Source organism: Mesoplodon bidens, assembly GCF_964165515.1.
Source record: "Mesoplodon bidens genome assembly, chromosome: 10".
In the NCBI taxonomy this organism is placed as follows: Eukaryota; Metazoa; Chordata; class Mammalia; order Artiodactyla; family Ziphiidae; genus Mesoplodon; species Mesoplodon bidens.
This window is the reverse complement of record NC_138172.1, coordinates 34,729,576-34,749,219: the sequence shown is the minus strand read 5'-3', so window position 1 is coordinate 34,749,219 and position 19,644 is coordinate 34,729,576. Positions and strand designations below refer to the sequence as shown.

The following is a 19,644-nucleotide window of genomic DNA, read 5'->3' as shown; positions in this document are numbered from 1 at the left end:
GACCTCATTTAGCAGCTAGCTGGGTCTTGGAGGGGAGCATCTAGCACAAATCAGTGTGCCTTGGTTGAAACTGATATCTCATGATCATTCCACTAGGGTAGTTAGAAAGTTGCATGCCTGGCTTTTTCTCAAGGACTGGTTTGGTTTTGGGAACTACAGACTGCCGAGTACCCAAGATAATGGGGTATGCTGTGAGGCACTGAGGGAGCTGCCTCATGAATGGAGCCTCCTGCTGTACTTGTTTTTGGCTTTCCTTCCTTGCCAGCTGTACGAGCCTCCCACGCCATGGCTTCATCGTGTGTACATCTAATGAGCCGTGCATGGGAGCTGCAGGTCTTAGAAGGGGCAATTCACTGAGTGCAGCTCTGACCCAATGTCTGGAGCCCTCCCTGTCATTCTGCTCCCAGGATGCTGCACTGGACCTCCTTGCCCAGAGGTTTCTTCACTCATTTTTGTTGATAATCAAATGTTTATCTATCCATCTATCTATCTATCTATCTGTCTATCTATATTTTTTGATGATGCCCAGATCATGTACCCAATGTCTTACAGTTGGATTTGTGTGATCCAGAGTAGCTGACCAAGACCACTCACTCACATTTTCATCGGGGACATATCATGTTGGATGAGACTGGTCACATTTGGCTAAAAGCATTTTGACTTAAATCATTTCGAAATTCCCATTCTGGTCATCAGGTGGTGAATGATTAAAACTTGGCAGCTGGGTCTAAGAATTCCAAGGACAATATTAAACAATGTGTAGATTCCTAAGCTCATTGGAGATCTACTGGATTAGAATCTGTCAGCCTGGAACCCCAGAATGTTTTTTAACAAGTTTCCGGGTACTTCTGTTGTGGTCCGTCCATGAACCTACTATTAGACATCATTGGGATCTAGTACACCTCAAAACTTTTGCTCCAGTCACCCCACAGAAATTAGCGATTCTCCTTGGATTTTTTTGGATGTGGAAGCTTCATGAGCATGTACCTTCTGATCTCTCATTACTGTTTCCATTCCAAGCCTTGGGAGCCTGATTTAAATGTATGAGTTATTTTTGGAGTTAAAATATTAAATATTTTCATGGTTAGGAGATGCCTTCTAAAACTCTTCATTTTTCCTGATATTTGACACAAGCTAATTTTAATAGCTGGCTTATCAAACTAATAGCTGTGAAGGACTCCATGTACAGTTCCCAGTTAAGGATAAAATGCTGTGTTTTAGCCTTTCAGGACACTGGGAAATAAAACCAGGCATTGATGAACATGAGTAGACATTTATGTAGAGACAAAAGTCTGTGAATGGAGGCAGTCTTCTAATACAATGCCAAGTTCCTGTCCCTATGTCTGCCCCAAGCCAAGCTGACATCAGGACTGGCTAAATAATTTGCAGGCCTAGTGTAAAATGAAAATGAGGGGCCACTTGTCCAAAAGTTAAGAATTGCAGGGTGGTGGCCGCAGATCATTAAACCTGGGCCCTTCTAAACATGGGTTCCTGTGCAAAGCCAACCCTGGAATTGGTCTTATTTATTAGCTCTGAGAAATATTTCCTCTTTTTTTACCTGTTTATAAGATGGCTTCAAAAGAACATCTACATAATAATAAGAAGAAAAGAGTTCTGAATTACTGTACAAAGTTTTGAGGTAGGTAGACTCAGTTTTAGGGTTCTTTGTTTTTTGAACCAGTGTTAAATTCGTTTCTACTTCACTTGTGGTGATGTGAAGGTTTATCTGACCACTAGAGGAGGTATATCTCTTCTTCACTACCACCCCAGAAGGAGCTTCCATTGGGATCTTTTAAAAGACACCAGCCCCATAATCTGAGATTTCAAGCTGGAGTTGAAGCAGTGCAGTGCCTGCTGTTGTTTAGACATTTGCATTGTCTGAAGTTGAAGGTTTTTGTGGGTGGTCCCCCTCTGTTCGGTGTCACTATCAACAAACGTGTGGAAAGAAGAAATAAGCACAGATGAGGACAAGCTTCAATCAGCTCTGCCTTAATTAGCGAGTCGGTTGCATCTGTAGCACAGGCAGAATCAATTAGGGAGCTGGGCTAGGAGACAGCACTGGCCCTGCCATCCGCCCAGCCCGGAGAATGTAGGTAGGTGGCTCCACCGAAGAGGAAGAGATGCTGTCCCTGGCCTCCTCCTAAACAAGGCTCCAAGACTGCTTATTTCACCCAACTGTTTTTAGTTCTTTTATTTTCCAAGAATTCCTCCTATCTGCCAGGCTCTCTCTGCCTCATCTATCCACTCTCTTCCTTTCTTTCAAGGGCCGGCCCCTCTGAGGTGTCATTGTGTGGGTTTTTCTGGTTCCCTTGAAGGCAGGGACCATCTCTTCCACTGTCCCTACTGCTCCAGGTCAAGAGTCAAGCACCCAATGGGCACTTGATAGCATGTCTGTCTGTCGTATGAAGCAACCTGGTATTTCTGCAAATTGAAAGGTGGCTTCAAGGCTGATTCCAAAATTTGGAATTCTTCCACAAATGTGGACATGCTAGGAAGAGGGGGCTCATCTACAGCATTGAGGCTTTGTCTGTGTAATGATGCTTTCATTTTTAACATTTCTTATTATACAAAATAATAAAGAATGTTGATAGGCAAAAGGAAGGAAATTTTAAAAGTCACATATAATCTTACCAAAAAGAACCCACTATAATACCATTGTGTTTATCCTTAAGGCCGTTATATCAGATATATGTGCTTTAAAAAATGGTAGATTGTAACTTCTTTAAATGTCTTTTAAAATTAATAACAAGTTGTGATAACCCTTCTAGTCCCTGAAATATTCTTCTACAATATTTTAGCTGGCTACAGAGCATTTCATCCTCCTTATTTTTGAAAATATAGTTTGCTTTCCTTTTTTTTGCTTTTATAAATAATGCTGTAATAAGCATCTGTGTATAAATATTTGCATATTTGCTTGATTAATTCCCTATAATAAATTCATAGAATTGAACTTGGGTCCAATCATATTTAACTTTTGCATTCATATAAGGCTTTTTATATATTTTAGTTTGTCCATTGATTCAACAAGTATTTGAGTGTCTGCCTTGGGCTAGCTAGGCACCATAAGGGTGTTGGGGCCATAATGTGAGCAAGAGAAATGAAGTCCTTTCTCTCATGGAGATGCCAACTATAAATATACGTCTCTTCATAGCTGAAGTTTCCAGAGCTTGGCATTGTGTTTGGAATGAACTAAAGCTGTGACTTCTGTCTGGTCTCGTATACTACAGTTGATGAAAGCTCCTTCCTCCAAGAAGCAAACTTGAATCAAATCAAGGTTTTTATAAAGTTTATGAACTTGGACCTTCAGAAATGTCAGAAAGATGTGAAGAGTGAGGCCTGCCTGTTTACACACACACAATGGCACCTTGCCAGGCAAGACACAAAGCAAGTGCTTCTGTCCAAGTAGCATTTGGACTGTGGCTTTCCTCAGTCGCTGGAAGGTTCTCAGAGTTGGCTCCCTCAGAGGCCTCACAAGGAGGATGATGAACTGACAAGGCAGGGAGTCCTCCTGGACCCCACCTTGCCCTGCTGTGCAAAGCTTCTGTGGAGGCACCGGTTCCATTTCAGGTATTTCCAGATTGCAGAGAATATCCAATTCTGTGCTCATCATCATCATCTTACATGGGATAGTTAGTGCTTCTGCCATTGAAATGAGGTTGTAGCTCAACTGACTACCTGGTATGAATTAATACTCATTGTTCACATCCAGGAGATCCATCTTGTCTCTAATCTGGCGCTAGTATTAAACAGCTGCTACCTCCAGACACTTCAATTTGTAATAGACACCGTTAAGGAGAAACGGAGACTGACTCAGACACGGTTCTATCAGGTCTGTACTTTCTCCCCCAAATTGCAAACATCTGGACCTGCCTCTTTAAAACCAGCTTTATTGGGCTATTGTGTTTTCACGTTTGAGAAACACAATCTCACAGTCTGCCTTCCCCACCGGAATCTAATGACAGTCTAATTCACTTTGAGGTAGTGGTGTCGCAAGATGTGTACAAGTGCTTCTCTCTGCAGCATGTAGAGGGGGAGCACACGTAGTGAGGAGATAAGAAACAAAGGGTAGCTTTCCCCAGGAAAGAAAAATCACAATATGTCCCTAAAGAGTTAGAGAAAGGGGTTTCTGGAAAATAGGTGGTCCAGGGGGTGGTTTGAGACCTAACAGAAAAGAAAGAGTGTACCCAAGACAGAAGAGAAGGTAATACTGATGACCACAGTATTTATTGGGTGCTTTATATACATCAGCCTCAGCTTAAGTACTCATGCCCTAGGTCTGTGACATATGTGCCCAAAAGATGGTGTAAAATTAAGCCAAGGGATTTCTCAAACTCCACTGGAGCATGGGAGAATTCTCCCAGGGTTGGGGGTAAAGGAGGGTTTGTTGTCAGGAGGAATTACATCATGATGAAGAGTCCATATTTATGTGAAATCATCTCGTGGCCTAGTATCAGTCAGGTCAGAAGGCAGGAATGGAGATCCTCTGGGCCTCTTGACAAACAACCTGCTGCAGTTTGGGTTTGGAGCTTGTTGGTGATGGGACCATTGCAATGTGTGAAGGCTTTTTTGGAAATTTCCATGAGGAGTTTGGCGTCAGAATGAGACAGACATGATCACCGGGACACTGCTCCTCTATTCAGTCTGATTTTATATTGACATGAGCAGTATCCCTATTTTAGGAGAAGGCGAGTGGCACCATGTCTGTTACTCATAGAGCTGAAGATTGGAGAGCTTCCACAGAGCACTCATACCTCTAGCTCCTTAATTTTAGTTTGTCACCTGGTGGCCACAATACAAAGTAACCTAACAAAGCCAAGCATGTTTGATGAACACCTGCTCTCTAGCTATCTATCAGAATTCTGCACTCCCTGGGCACTGACAGATGCTAGGTGTGACCCAGGCAGAAAGAAACAGGGACCTGCACACTTCCCATATCTCCTTCACTCACATGCACAATCTTGTTCCATTGGATCTCATCAAAAAACATAGATTCAACAGTAAAATTATTAAGAATTTCAAGATAGTGACAGCGTAGCATTAAACCAAGCATGGGCCCTTTGAGCATGGGGTGCTGTGTGGCTGCATACGTCATGTACCCATGAAACCAGCCCTGCATGACATCCCTAGGGCTCTGTATGCTGCATCTTGTCAGGGATGTCGAGAGCTGCACCCTGTGTATTGGAAGGGGCCGATTGCATATGGGTTTAGATATGGGGCTCTGCACTTTGAAACCCACCTTCCTCTTACTTGCTCTGCCATCCTGGGCAAGTATTTCACCATTCTAAGCCTCCATTTGCCTACGTGTAAAATAGGAACCTAATAGTACCTTTTAGGGGTGTTTAGGAGGATCAAGTGAGGTTATGGATGAAAAATAGCCAGTGCCCAGCACACAGTTATCATCCGGCCAGTGCTGGCTGCCATTGGAGGAATTAGGTGAGGCAATTTCTGCAAGCCTTCCCATGGCTGCAGCAACCCTTGTCCAGATGTAATGGGCACAAAATTTGGGTCTGCTGAACTCAAGTGACCAGGATGGGCATCACTGATAGGTGGTTGTTAGCCTTTCCCCCAAGTAACCGCAGCCAGGACCACTAGCTCTCAATGACTCCGTGGATGGGGGATTGTTTTGTCTCCCGATGGCCACTTCTTATATTAATCCCCTGCTTTTAATTGGGAGGGCTCAAACATTCCATTATAATTACATAGGGAAAAACATGATTGCTATTATCACAGAGAGAGTTATCAGTATTGATTCAACTAAATCAAATGCTGGTGGAGGGAGAGGGTTGTTTCGCCAGGACCCTCCACTGGCCTGGATGTTGTGACTGTTTCACAGAGATAAGCGGCCTCACCGTGCCTGCTGGCATCAGGCATAGGCAGCCGTGGCGCTCATGCTGGTTCATCTCCCCAGGCTTTAAGCTGCACTAATTGCTTTGGAAGCGAGGCCTTCTTCTGAGCAGCAGCATATGCTACATGAGTGCCTAAAGCAAAGATAAAAAGCCAGCCGCCTCCTCCTTTATTGAAGTTTAATAATAAAATGGAACTGTCACCATTCCCAATAAATTGTTTATTTTAATTTAGAAAAATAATGGAACTGGCCACCTTCTGGCACACAGTTGTTGAGGACTGTTTTCCTGGCTTGGCTAATTCTGAACCTCCTGTTCTTTGGTAGCTTGCTCTGAAAGACACTGAGGCCTTGGTGTCAGTCAAATCAACCACGCGTCTCTCCATTTAATAAAACCTGGCCCTTAAAGGGTGAAATAAGTCATTTTTCAAGGTGGATTAGACTGTAAAGTTGTAAACCAGGAAGTTGACATAGGTGTTTAAGGTGTAAAGTTTTGCAGGATTTTTTTCAAATATTTCTTTTAACAAATATGAAATTAAAGTAGTCTCACATGTTTCTGCCATTGCAGTTCTTTTGGATGACTTTTCCTGTAATAATAGTGAGAGGTCAGCTTGATACCTCTTGCATTAAGAGGGAAAAGAAGGCATAGACGAAGGAAGTATCTTTACTGAGGCTTATAGAGGGGGTGAGTAGCAGAGTGGGAGTTGGAATTCAAGACATCTGGCTCCTGCTTGCTGCTTCTAAGGCACTGATGCTCTCACTTTTCTACCCAATACGCAGAAGCTTTCCCATCCCCATTTCATAGGGAGCAAAACTGAGGCCTGAATGCCAAAGCTACTTGCCTCGGGGTGTCATAGCCGATAAATGGACTAGCCAGAACTAGGACTCAGTCTCTTGAATCCCAGTTCAGTTTTATTCTTGCGAAGTCCATGGGGTCTATATACCAGTTGCTAACATACAAGTATAATATGATTTCATTAAATATAAACATTTTTGACCTTACAGTAAGTAGCCACACCTGAAAATAGGAAAAGAAATCTGTATTGATAAGAAGGCTGCAGGGCAGTCAGCCAGGCCCCTTCATTCCCTTTCAGACACTGCCCTTGGAGTGCACACAATTAGAGTTCATCTTTAGCAAGTTACTCCAGGCCATGGGGAGCAAAAGCCGTGGCTGTTCCATCCATGTGCCCCACGAGTGTGCTGTGTAGGAAGTGCCTGTCTTTGTCTGGCATGGGCACTCAAGACAATGTGCAAACCAGGTAATGCAATGACAGTGATTAAGAAGGGGAGGAGGGGGGCATAGATGAGATGAGAAGGATCATTGTAATGCAAGGGGGTCTTTGGGGAGGTATTGTCTCGGCCAGGGTTATTGTGATGGGCTTAGTCATCAAGGTCCTTTGGATTGAGTGGCCTGAATACAGCTAAATCTGGTCAGGCAAAGAAGCAAATTTATTGACTCGCTTACCTGAGAAAACTAAGCATGGCTGGATCTAGGGGCTCAAGCCATGCTGTTGTGACTCTCTCTCGCCCCCTTCCATTGTGGGCTCTGTTCTCCTTGGCTGTTACCTTTATTCAGATGAGCTCTTCCTGTGCAGTGGCTGCTGGCAGGACCAGCCTGCCTCCCTGACCTCTCAGTAATCTCAATGGAGAGAGAGTCTTCTTCCTCATGTTCCAGTAGAAGCCCAACTGTGGCCTCTGGGATGGAATTCACAGGCTGAACAGGGCTGATCAAAGGGCCCACCCCTTGATCTGGGAAGGAGAGAGAGAGATATTAGCCTCATCCAATTTATATAAATTATGGGGTGGCGGGGAAGAAGGAAAATCAGAAGAAGGGGAAAGGATGCTGGACAGGCAAAATCACACATAGCCACTGGCCTTAGAATTTCCTCTGACTCACCATTAGTCAAGAGGAAGGACCAGACTAGCCCTTGTGTCTCCAGGTCAGTATTATCCAATAGAACTTTATGCAATGATGGAGATATTCTTTAATCTTCACAGTCCAGTGCAGTGACCACCAACCATATGGGGCTCTTGAGCATTTGAAATGTGGCTTGTGTGATCAAGGAACTGAGTTTTTAATTTTAGGTAATTTTAATTAAATTTAATGTAAATAACTACACGTAGCTCATGCCTACCATAATGGATAGGGCAGCTCTTAGTGGAGGTCATATTGCAGGAGATGGTTCCCTGGAAGGCAAGACGCCCTGTCCCCACTTTGGAGGAGAGTTGGGCTGACGGTTAAATGCAGAGCGTGGAAGACCGGGTTGATGAAGTTGAGTTGGTTTAGTTTGTGGACTAGGAGGAAAGGGAGTTTGGTCGTGAGGGAGAGGACAGGGAGGAAGAAATAAAGAGAGAAACTTTCATCTGTGACATCATTTGGAAACCTCTAACTTGAGGAAATATTTTCTCTGTCTCATATATGAACCCAGTTTCTACCAGGGAGAAACAAAATCACAATTGACCTTGTTATAATAGCAAATTGAGGGGAATTCCATGACATGTTATTGCATTTTACTCTAAATGTCCAACAATAAAAGCAACCATTGCCTGAAGCAACATTCTGCACATGACATGCAGCTACACATGGAGTAAAAGAAAAATTGGTGTGTTATTAAAAAAAACTGTGTAAACTTGTGTGATTGAGCACAATTAAATGCAGTTGACAGAAATGACATCAAATGAATAGAACAAACTTGTCAAGGCAGGGTCCAGTCACTGGGATGTGAATCTGGGGCTGGTTAAAGACCAGACTCTCTGATGGGCCTGTCATCCTGCTCTGTATCCTGTAGGGTGTGTTGGGGCCACCCTGAGGTGGTCCTCGCCAAGCCTAAGTCCTCTTGGTGGTCACCACTCACCCACAAGTCAGGTTTTCAAGGGTGGAGGTTCTTGGAGAAGGTAGACTGATTTGCTCTGATCCCCTCTTGCCCACCTGCAGCGGGATGCGTGGGCTTCCTCAGATTCAGTCAACTTCCTAGGTTTGTCCACCGAGTGCTCATGCAGAACATGCCATGAGCTCAGCGTCCTGCTGGGCTTTAGGCATCGAGCAAGAAGAACATAGAAGCAGGAAATTTGGTGCCTGGATATGTGGTTTGCCTGGGTCCCTGGTCCTCAGCATGCCACTTGATAATCACCTGTAGACTCAGCTGCAGCCCAAGTGCAGGGATTAAGAGCAACTATACTGGAGACAAACTGGCCCATTGTATGTCAAGCTCATAGCCAGTGCCTGGCAGGCAGGCTATCCCCCCCACCCCCCACCAAAAAAAAGAGCAGCAGGTGTGTAGTAGAAAGAAGGAGGGCATTAGAGCAGCTGAAGCCAACCTGGGTAGAACCAGGGCCAGGCAGCTTGGAGGTATGTGAATTTAGGCACTGTACTGGATCTCAGTCTTAGCATCTGCAGAGTAAGATGATGGAACTTCACAGGGTAGTTGTGAGGACCCAGTTGACTGGTGTTTGTTAGGAACCTAACACAGAGCAGGCTTCCAGAACCGGGGCTGCTCTGGTAAGCATGAGAGCATGGTTGCTGGAAGGGTTGGACCAGGGAAGAGGTCTTGTGGGTGGTGTGAGTATCCCCAGGGTGATTTGCCAACTTCACATCCAGCCTTGATTCATGTTAGGCTTAGGTGTCATTAAAGCTGATCACCAGGGCTTCCCTGGTGGCACAGTGGTTAAGAATCTGCCTGCCAATGCAGGGGACACGGGTTCGAGCCCTGGTCTGGGAAGATCCCACATGTCGCAGAGCAACTAAGCCCGTGCGCCACAACTACCGAGCCTGCACTCTAGAGCCCACGTGCCACAACTAGTGAAGCCCGCGCTCCTAGATCCTAGGCTCTGCAACAAGAGAAGCCACTGCAATGAGAAGCCCGTGCACCGCAACAAAGAGTAGCCCCCACTCGCCACAACTAGAGAAAGCCCACGTGCAGCAACGAAGACCCAACACAGCCAAAAATAATAAATAAATAAAATAAATTTATTTTTTAAAAAATAAAGCTGATCATCATAAGGATCCCACTCAAGCTTTCCAGTCCAGTTTGCCAGCAAACCTGCAGTCCATCCTGATGACCAGAAACCCCAGGCAGAACAGCATCTTAGAACCATCAGTCATGTCCTAGGATCAGTCTCTATGATGCTTCGATCACTTTTGGAGTCCTCAGGCAGACACATTATGAGTGGGTGTCACCATGTGGATGCTGATGGCACACGTGGAGCACTGTTGGGTCTCAGGCACAGTAGGAGAAAGGAAGCCATTCCTAGGCCAGGAAGTCACTGGCAAACCTTTACCACTAACCCAGCCCTCTTGCCCCTCTCCCTCCTAGTGACTTTTCCAGCCATTTTCCCAGCAGACAAGGGTATAGATGCCTTTGGAAAGAGAATAATTCATTTCAATAGAAAAGATACGGTTTTGGAATGTGTCAGTTGGAAAGTGATGCCAGGTGCTGTGTTGCTGTGGACATAGGCTTTGGGCCAGTGACCATCATGTACATTCCTGTGTACCTGGGCATGTGCCTGGGCGTGCTCTTGCCTCTTTGTTGGGAAGCAGAAATGTTTGGGTTTCACAGTCACTTTCTTTGTCCCCTTTACTTTCCAGCTAATGCTGGGCTTCTGTGGAATCGACGTAGCAGGAGGGCCTGGGGCTGCTCCTGAAGAGGCTTCTTCCCATCTGCCTGTTCCTCAAAGCCCTATTTGTAGCCTGGATTTCCTTTCCATAGTCACAGTTCTCGTGTTGTGATCCAGTCTTTAGCCTTAGTCTTTGGCTCTTTGGAGGTGGCTATTGAGCACCTTCTGTGTATCAGAAATGTGGTAGATGTAGGGGACAATAGACAACCAGACATGCCATGTCTTAGGAACATCACAGTCTTAAGTGGGGAGAGAATCTAATCAGGTGATTACACACCTGAAGTGCTAAGTGCATGGTGGATCTGAGCCTAGTGTGCCAGCCTGGGCTTGCAGGGAAGCATTCCAAGCTCTCAGGTGGGTGTTCTGGGGAGGTTCCCAGGGCAGGAGGGCGTGATGTTCAAACTGAGACCCCAAAAGTAGGTAAGAGAGACCATCACGATGGGGAGGGGAGGGCAGAAAATGGATGGAGAGTGTGTTCCCAGTGGAGGGAGGGCCTGCATGGAGTCTTAAAAAATCATCAAGAGTGGGAAAATAGAGGGTGGGAGAGTGGAGAGTCATGGGAGATGAAACTGGAGAGAAAAGCAGGAATTTTCAACAAATTACATACTTTTCACCAAAATCTGAACTTCTTTTCCCCTAAAATGTAATCAAAGCTAAAAAAAATACACATGGAAGGTAAATTTTATATTGAATAAGTTCTTATGTTTTGAATTTGAAAGGCAGAAGCCAAGTTATGACCATTTGGGTCTGAGAATCATTGGTTTTGCCTTGGCATGTGCTTGTTCATTCAAAGTTGGTGTTTCATATAACAGGACAGATGCTAACGGATTTTTTTGCTTTGTTGTTTCAGCACTTCAGGGAGCATCTAGACAAACTTTTTGCCAAAGGAATCGGAATGCTGGATATAGCTCTGAATGAGGCCTTCAACATTCTCAGTGATGTAAGCTCCTCTTTGATTTGCCTTTCTCTTCTCCAGGAGAATATATGGTATTTTTTTTTAAGTTGTGGACCAGCATTATTGTTAGCCCTGGCTGTCACTGAGCAGTATTCACAGGCATAGAGTGGGGGAAGGTTAGGCTGGCCATATGAGTGATCTGGGGAACCAGGGCCACCTGGTGAAGCCATACTCGTCCCCTGCTGGTGCAGTCTGGTCAGGGGACTCACCTGACACACTCATTGACTCCGGGGCTGCCAGTGTCTCAACACTAGAGCACCATCTAATGCAGATTTCTTTTCACCTGAGAAACTCTGTTTCTTCATGGAGTAGACTCACTTCTTACTGTGTCACACTCAGTCCCTGCCTGTGGCGCTGTTCAGAGGGAGAAGGGCTTCTCTGTATGGTGTGTTTAGGGAGTGCTACAAGCTCTACCTATCCCTCCCTCCAGCCCCCTGGAGATTCACAGTATGCAGTGCACGCTCAAGGCTTCAGTAAGTACTGCAAAAAAGAATCCCGCTTCACCTGCTGTCTCTCCCACTTCTTTGAACAAAGAATCCTTTTTTCAAGTAGCACCTGTTAACATCCTGTGAAATATGTTGGGGAAGCTTGGGTTGGTTATTCTGCCCCTTGAATGCAATTGTGTTAGGCTAGAACAACATGCAACTTTCGTGATCTTTTTAGTCTGGGAGGGCAGTAGGAAAAGGAATGACTATATTAATGCAGGTTCTGGATCATTTATTTAACTACTATATATTGCATGCTTTTTAGTGTCAGACACTGGGAATAGTACACCAATGAACAGAATAGACAAAGGGTTTGCTTTAATGGACCTAACATCCTAGTGAAAAGGTCAGCAACCTATGGTCCAGGAGACAAATCAGCCTGCATCTTGTTTTTGTAAGTAATGTCTTATTGGAGCACAGCCATGCCCACCTGATTATGTATAGACTATGGCTGTTCTTGCACTACAATGGCAGAGTTGATTAGTTTCAATAGGTACCATGTGGCCTGTAAAACCTGAAACATTTACTATGTCGCCCTTTACAGAGGTTTGCTGACCCCAGTTCTAATGGGAAGAGACCTATGAAGTGAGTAGTCTTAAGGAGAACAATAGCACCACTGTTTCAGTGTGATAGGACTTGCTTCTTTACACAGTGAGGTCAGGGAAGAGCTCTCTGATTATGTGATGTTGGAGTAGAGACCTGAAGGAAGTGAAGGAGCAGCCATATGGATATCTTGAGGAAGAAATTTCCAACAAGAGGAACAGTAAATGAAAAGGCCCTGAGGCAGGGGTGTTTGACATATTTACAATACAGCAAGGAGACCAGTGTGACAAGAGCAAAGTGGGGAAGAAAGAGTGTACTAAGAAATGAGATCACGGAGGTAGCAGGATCATGTGGACCTAATAGACACTAGTGAGGACTTTGGCTCTTGCTCTGCATAGGATGGAAAGTCATTGGAGTCTGAGCAGAGAATGACACAATCCAACTTGGATTTTAACAGTATCCGCTGGCTGCTGTATTGATAAACAAGGACAGTAGCCGGAAGGACATTGTCTAAGTGACATATAATGGTGGCTTTGGATGAGGGAGGTAGCAGTTAAGATGTTAAGAAGCAGAAAAATAGAAACCACTCTAGGTATTTCAAACAGCAGAAGTTGTACTCAGAAAGTTGGTTGCACAGGGGATGGAAAAGCTGAGAAAGAAGAATAAAACAATCCATGGATTAGCACCAGCAGGAGGTAGCTCCCCTCTAGGGCAGGAAGGACAACAGGATGGAGGGATGCCATCAGAGCCTCCTCATTGTGGCTGTCCAGATGGGAATAAAACCATGGAGGGGGCTGCCCAGCACAAGCTGGAATCCTGGGGAGAAGGGCCTGTCCTGTGGAAGCTAGTGCCTTGGAGGAGATGCTGCTATTGCTGGAAAATGCCCAGGCCCCCAAAGCAGAGAGAAAGGGAGAAATGACTTAGAAATACCTTGGCTTCTCCCTTGTGTCCTTCAGTGTTTGTTCTCCTTAAGATGAAACTTGTCAAAACTGTTGGAGAGCCTGGGAAATGTGGTTTTCAGGAAAAAAGCAAACAAGTGACAGCTATGTTGAGGTGTCGCAGGAGCTGGGAGACCAGCTGGAGGCTCAGAGGCCTCACCTCCAGGTAGCTCTGTGGGTGGCCTGCTGTCAGTTTCCAGGTGGGCATTCACCTAGCACTGCCCTTGTTTTGGTGGTCAGTTATGCCTGACTCCATAACTTGAGTTTTTCCCACTCAGCTACAATGGCCTCTCAAGCCAAAGGTAGGCCCTGATTCTACTCTTTTACCAATAATATCTACTCACACATAGAAGGCCATTTATGTCTCAGTCCTGAGCCAGTATCATGTACAAATGCAGAGGAGAGAAAAATAAGGAGGGAGGGTGTCATTTCAGCTTCCTTCATACAAATTGGAGGCCCTTCCTTCTCACCTCCCTCCAAAGTGCTGTTGGCTACAGATAATTAACATTTATGTACAACTCGGTGTTTGGGACAGCACATGCCTATTAACAGCATGTTAATAATTAATAAACATAACTGACCAGATTAAAGGACCAAGTTACATCTTTAAATTCTACTTTGAACCCTGGGTAGGCACCTTCTCAGGGCTGGGAGATGCCGAGCTCTTCATCTCAGCAGGCTTTTTCTAGGGGGTGATATTGAAAGGACTTGCCACATTTGGGAAACTGGCTCTCTTTATTTCAAAAACCTGGTGTCTAGTGCAGGGGGGCGGCTACTCTGAGCTGGGGAGTCCCTTGCTTGGAAATGTGCCCTGCAGATTTCTGTTTTTCCTGCTCTTTGGCAGAAGTGGTAAAGGAGTGGAGAGTTAGGAGACGCTTCTTGTGTTTAAATTTGTGGCTTCTGGAGTCAGGCAGGCTGGGCTGAGAAGCCTGACTCAGAGCTTGCTGTGTGACCTTGAAAAAAACTCTGCTCGGTTTTACCTTTATTTTCCTCATCTGTAAAATGGGGATAGGAATAGACCCAGTACTGGCCACTTAATTTGTGAAGCCCAGTGCAAACTGAAAATGCAGGCCCTTGTTCAAAAGTTAAAAAGAATTTTAGGAGAGTGACAGCAGAGTGTTCAACTAAGTGTGGGGCCCTGTACAGCTATGCACATCGCATACCATGAAGCTGGCCCTGCTGGATGGGCGCTGAGGATTCAGCACGAGGAAGCAGTGCCCTGCTCCCTTTCAGCAGTGCTGGGTTGGGTGGGAAGTGCCATCTCCGTGACCACAGAGACACTAGGCAACCTCAACTTTTGCCAGGTTGCCTATGGTTTCTAGAAGCAGCTCCCACTCTTGATGCTTTGGTACTACTCCCTGCCCAAATCCTCAGGAATATCTGCTTCTCTTCATCTGACCCTTTCTTCTTTTCCTTGCCCTGACACCTTTTCTCTCCCTATCCCTTTCACTTATCATTTTGTTTTAAGACACTCCTAAATAAAGAAGATGTGGTACATATATACATGGAATATTACTCAGCCGTTAAAAGGAATGAAATCGGGTCATTTGTAGAGACATGGATGGATCTAGAGACTGTCAAACAGAGTGAAGTAAGTCAGAAAGACAAAAATAAATATCGTATATTAATGCGTATATGTGGAACCTAGAAAATTGGTACAGATGAACCGGTTTGCAGGGCAGAAATAGAGACACAGATGTAGAGAACAAACGTATGGACACCAAGGGGGGAAAGTGGCGGGGAGGGGTTGGTGTGATGAATTGGGAGATTGGGATTGACATATATACACTAATATGTATAAAATGGATAGCTAATAAGAACCTGTATAAAAAAATAAATAAAATTAAATTAAAAAAAAAAGACACTCCTAAGTCAGTGATCCCACTGCACGCCCAGTGGAATGGTGGTCTGCCGCAAGGCTCCGACGTAGATGTTGTGGTCAAGGTGCAGGATGCCATCCTCACAATACACTTGTGCTACTAGAGGCCTTAGAAGTCCCACAGTGATCAGACCTTTTAAAGTGTGTCTGTACCAGCACTCAAACTTATTGACCCAGGAACTCTTTACATCATATTACAACCTCAGGATAGAATCTTGTAGAAGTCACAGCTTACCAAGCACACCTTCAGGCATAATAATATCTTTTTATCCTTTAAGAGGGTGTATTGCACTCCCAACACCTCTGATAGCCAGAGAAATCTCCAACACATGGTGGATTTTTTCCCTTGAAACCTGGTGAGAGAAGTATTTTTGAACCAGGGATACCTTCCACACACCTGCTTGCTCTGTCTTCACCTGTAAAACTCCTCTGGGGTCTGGCCAGTCAGAAAGTCTGAGGGGTCGAGTGTAAATTCCAGAAAGCGAGAAATGGAAGGAACAAAAATGTTACAAAATGTCCCTGCTTGAGATTCGTTGACAGTTGGCACCATATTCTTTTGAGTGTACATTTATCCCAGAGAGAGAAACATTTCCATCCCATCCCTTGCCATTGGGCTTTTAAATAGCCGAGCACTTTGAAAAACAGAGATGGTTAATCTCCCATGAAAATGAAGCTTTAGCTATTTTCCACTTCATCAATATGACCTTTAGTGATATAATTCACTTCCTGTGTATTATGCCTGCCTTTGCAAGTCAGTATGAAATAAAAAGCTATTTCTTGAACACACAAATACACATTCTCTCTCTCTCTCTTTCTCTTACACACACACAATTTGAAATGACAATTATGGTTAGAGCTTAGAATGGTTCAGAGGTTACTATAACTAAATGAAGTTAATTCTGTTTTGCAATTACCTGCATTTCAGTTTCAGTATTTGCTCAGATGACTTAAAGGCTTTGAAAGGCGCATTCAAATAAACTTCTAAGACCCTTCTAGCTATTGATCTCTGCTGCATTCATTAGATTCCCTAAAAACACAGAGCCGGTTTGCTACAGTAGTTAGCATCTACCTTGTCATGTGACAACTGCAATTATATTTTTTGGCGATGAATACAATCTTTGCAGTGATTACCTTTTAAAAATTTTTCTTACCCAATTAAATAAAATTTGGTGACATTTCAAAGACTGTTAATCACAACCAAATGCTCTAAATGTCAGGATGCATTGAAATTTTCACTGCTAACTGATGAATCACTGAGCTAATTGTAGTTCATCATCAGGCCCTTGTCATTGTTATTATTATGGAAAACACTTTCATCGCTCTTGCTATTCAATAAAAATAAGTTCTAGACAAATATGAAGAGAAGAGATATTACTCATCAAAGCATTTGAATTTAATTGCATTCTTCAAAATTCTCCAACTGCAGATTGCTGCAGAGAAAACCAGGGACTCAGCCACAGAGGAAAGTAATGGTTTTGAGTATATAGCTCTGGGCAGCCCCTTCTTCCAGTCTGCAGTATTCAGATATCTTTATTTCCCTCTCTTTCTTGCCTTTTGTTTGGGAGAGTCTTTCCAGGATGTTTTCAAATGAGTTATATGAACAACAGTCCCAGGGTGTCCTGACTTTTTCCCTTCTGCAGCCTCTGTGACCAAATGCATACATCACTTGTATTCAGTGGCACGTCACTGGGTGTATCCAATGCCGTGAAGGCTGTGTTGTATTGCAGGCTCTCCACAACATCTCCAGAACAACCTGTTGTTAAGACAAGGCTGCAAAGCTGTTCTTTCTTATTGCACTATGTTGGTAGAATCTTAGTAGCATCTCAGAGAGGAAAGGACAAAGTCATTTATTGAGACTATGAAAGTCTAGTTGAGGTGGGTCTTCAAAGTGGAGGAGAGGAAAGAGGCTTCGTTGAGACTGGGTACGAATCCTAAATTATAGTTTAGGATTGGTGGATGCAGCAAGGGGAAGATTTTGAGGTCAGGGTTTCAAAGAGTTTTAGGGTATAAATTGTCCTTTGATGCTTTCTGTTGAAGAGTTGATGGGTCTTTCAGGAAGTTCCTGGAATAAGCAATAAAGTTATTTGCAGTTTTCATCTTCCTGAGCAAGAGTTTTCTAGAATAGTAAGTTATGTCAATATAGACAGTACAATAGGAGTTACGTGGAAAGCTTTGTGGTCTGATGGCCTTAGTTCTCATGTATTTCTACCTACTGATACTGTATCATGGGCCCTGTCTGCTCATTAATTTAAGGGCATCTGTCCAGTCTGAGTTGCAGGAATGGCTGTCAGGGCCAAGACTAAAGTGAGGCACATTCCAAGGGCACAGAATTTAAGGAGCACTCACTCACTCTCAGGGTCGTGGCCTTGGTGACTGCCATGCCACCCTGGAACACTGGAAAGGATAAAGGGAGGAAGAGCAGGAGAAGGAAATGAACATTTGTGGAGCCATTGGATTGAGGAATGTCATCTCATCATTGGGACGCCATAAGTAGAATGTACCAAATCTGGGAGTAGATTCTGGAGCCGGACTGCGTGGGTTCACATCTCAGCTATGACAGATATTAGCTGTGTGATCTTGGGCAAGTTAGCTAATCTCTCTGTGCCTCTGTTCCTCACCTGTAAAATGGGGATAATCATAGTACTTATCTCAGAGGGTAGTAAAGATTAAGTAGGTTAATACTTGTAGCCCAGCATATAATGAACGTATAACCTGTGTTGTAACAACCATATAAGCATGTTATTGCCATGTTATAAATGGAGAAAAGGATATTCTGAAAAGAGACCTTTTCCTAGGCACCAATTTGTGGTGCTGAGATGGGTTTGAGTCTTTTCTGCTATACTTTGGTATTCCATGCATGTCTTGAGTTGGTTTTGCTTTGTCCTAATACAGCCATGAGGCAATTCATTCCATCCATCCATCCATCCATCCATCCATCCATCCATCCATCCATCCATCCAATCTTCTTTCAAGTTACTGCAACTTCAGACTCTTCATTAGTATTCTAAGTTCATGGAGACTGGGCATTACTCTTCAGTGTGAGTGCTTTTTTAGCTCTGGTTCATCAGGAGCCAGCAGCAAATCCAAGGGCTGCCTCCATCCTTCCCCTGTATCACGGTCAGCAGATTGAACATGCCTGTACGTTGTCACTCCATGCCTTTGTACATGCTCTTTGCTCTCTCTGAAAGGCCCTTACCCCAGATGCTCACCTCCTTCAGGTATTACTCAAATGTCACCTTCTCACTGAGCTCTTCCCCTACTATTTTTCCTAAAGTTGGCCCTCTGCATTTTCTATACCCTTTCTTGCTTTTTTTTTTAACTTAGCATCACCATTATACAACATACAACATAATTTACTTACAACATAATTTGCTTACTTACTTTGGTATCTCATCAAATAGAATACAAACTACACAAGTGAAGAGATTTTTGTGTTTCATCCTCAGTGCTGTGTGGGCACTTAGGAAATAATTTTAGAATAAATGAATAAACTTCACAGATTGTAGTGGTGGGAGTTTTCACTACTGAAGGTTAAAGTCATTTTGTGTATCCCCCATTGTCATATAATTGTAGGGTTTTTAAAGGACATTGCTTTGAATTGTAGCATTACTAACATTCATTAAGGGGATTTTTCACCAGATTCAGGGGAAGGACAGGAGTCTCTGACAAACATAGTCTGGTCACCCAAGCTACTACGCACAAAGGCTGGGCACTTTTGAAATGCTGTGTAAAACTGAAAGTTGAAATTTAGAGTTTTGTACCCCAGTGGGCACAATCTTGGAATTTCAGCATGCTATACATACTACATAAATAAACAAATATATAATGTTACATGTTAACAAATATATGTTTAAAACAAACCCTAGGGCTTCCCTGGTGGCGCAGTGGTTGAGAGTCCGCCTGCCGATGCAGGGGACACGGGTTCGTGCCCCTATCCCGGAAGATCCCACATGCCGCGGAGCGGCTGGGCCCGCGAGCCATGGCCGCGGAGCCTGTGTGTCCGGAGCCTGTGCTCCGCAACGGGAGAGGCCACAGCAGTGAGAGGCCCGCGTACAGAAAAAAAAAAAAAAACAAACAAACCCTAAAAATGGGGTTCTTACAGTATAGTCTGAATTGGCATGTTCCTGACTTTATTCTCTATGTGTACAAAACCTCCTTGATTTTATTACACAGCACAGTCTGCATCCATCAGACTCATTCAAACTAGACTCATTTAGATTTTTAAAGAGATGTTACCTGTCACATATTCTGCTGCCAGTAAATGTGTTTCTAAAAGGTTGCTGTGCCAACTCCTTTGGACTTGTATTCTGAAGTGTTATCCATGCTTGAAGATAAGAGAGGTTAACTGTCCTAGAATCTCACTTTCTGCCTTGTGTGTATTTTTAGGA

The 19,644-nt window shown here is 44.1% G+C and overlaps 1 protein-coding gene across 1 annotated transcript in view; it reads left to right on the top strand.

Annotated features, from left to right (window-relative positions):
- Positions 1–19,644, top strand: part of CACNA2D3 (calcium voltage-gated channel auxiliary subunit alpha2delta 3) — a gene marked incomplete at both ends in the record, with an annotated part of 788,351 nt that overhangs the window by 398,932 nt on the left and 369,775 nt on the right. Inside the window, one exon of the mRNA XM_081246546.1 lies at positions 11,307–11,396. Coding sequence (XP_081102672.1) covers positions 11,307–11,396 — 90 coding nt within the window. The remainder of the gene's footprint in view (positions 1–11,306; positions 11,397–19,644) is intronic.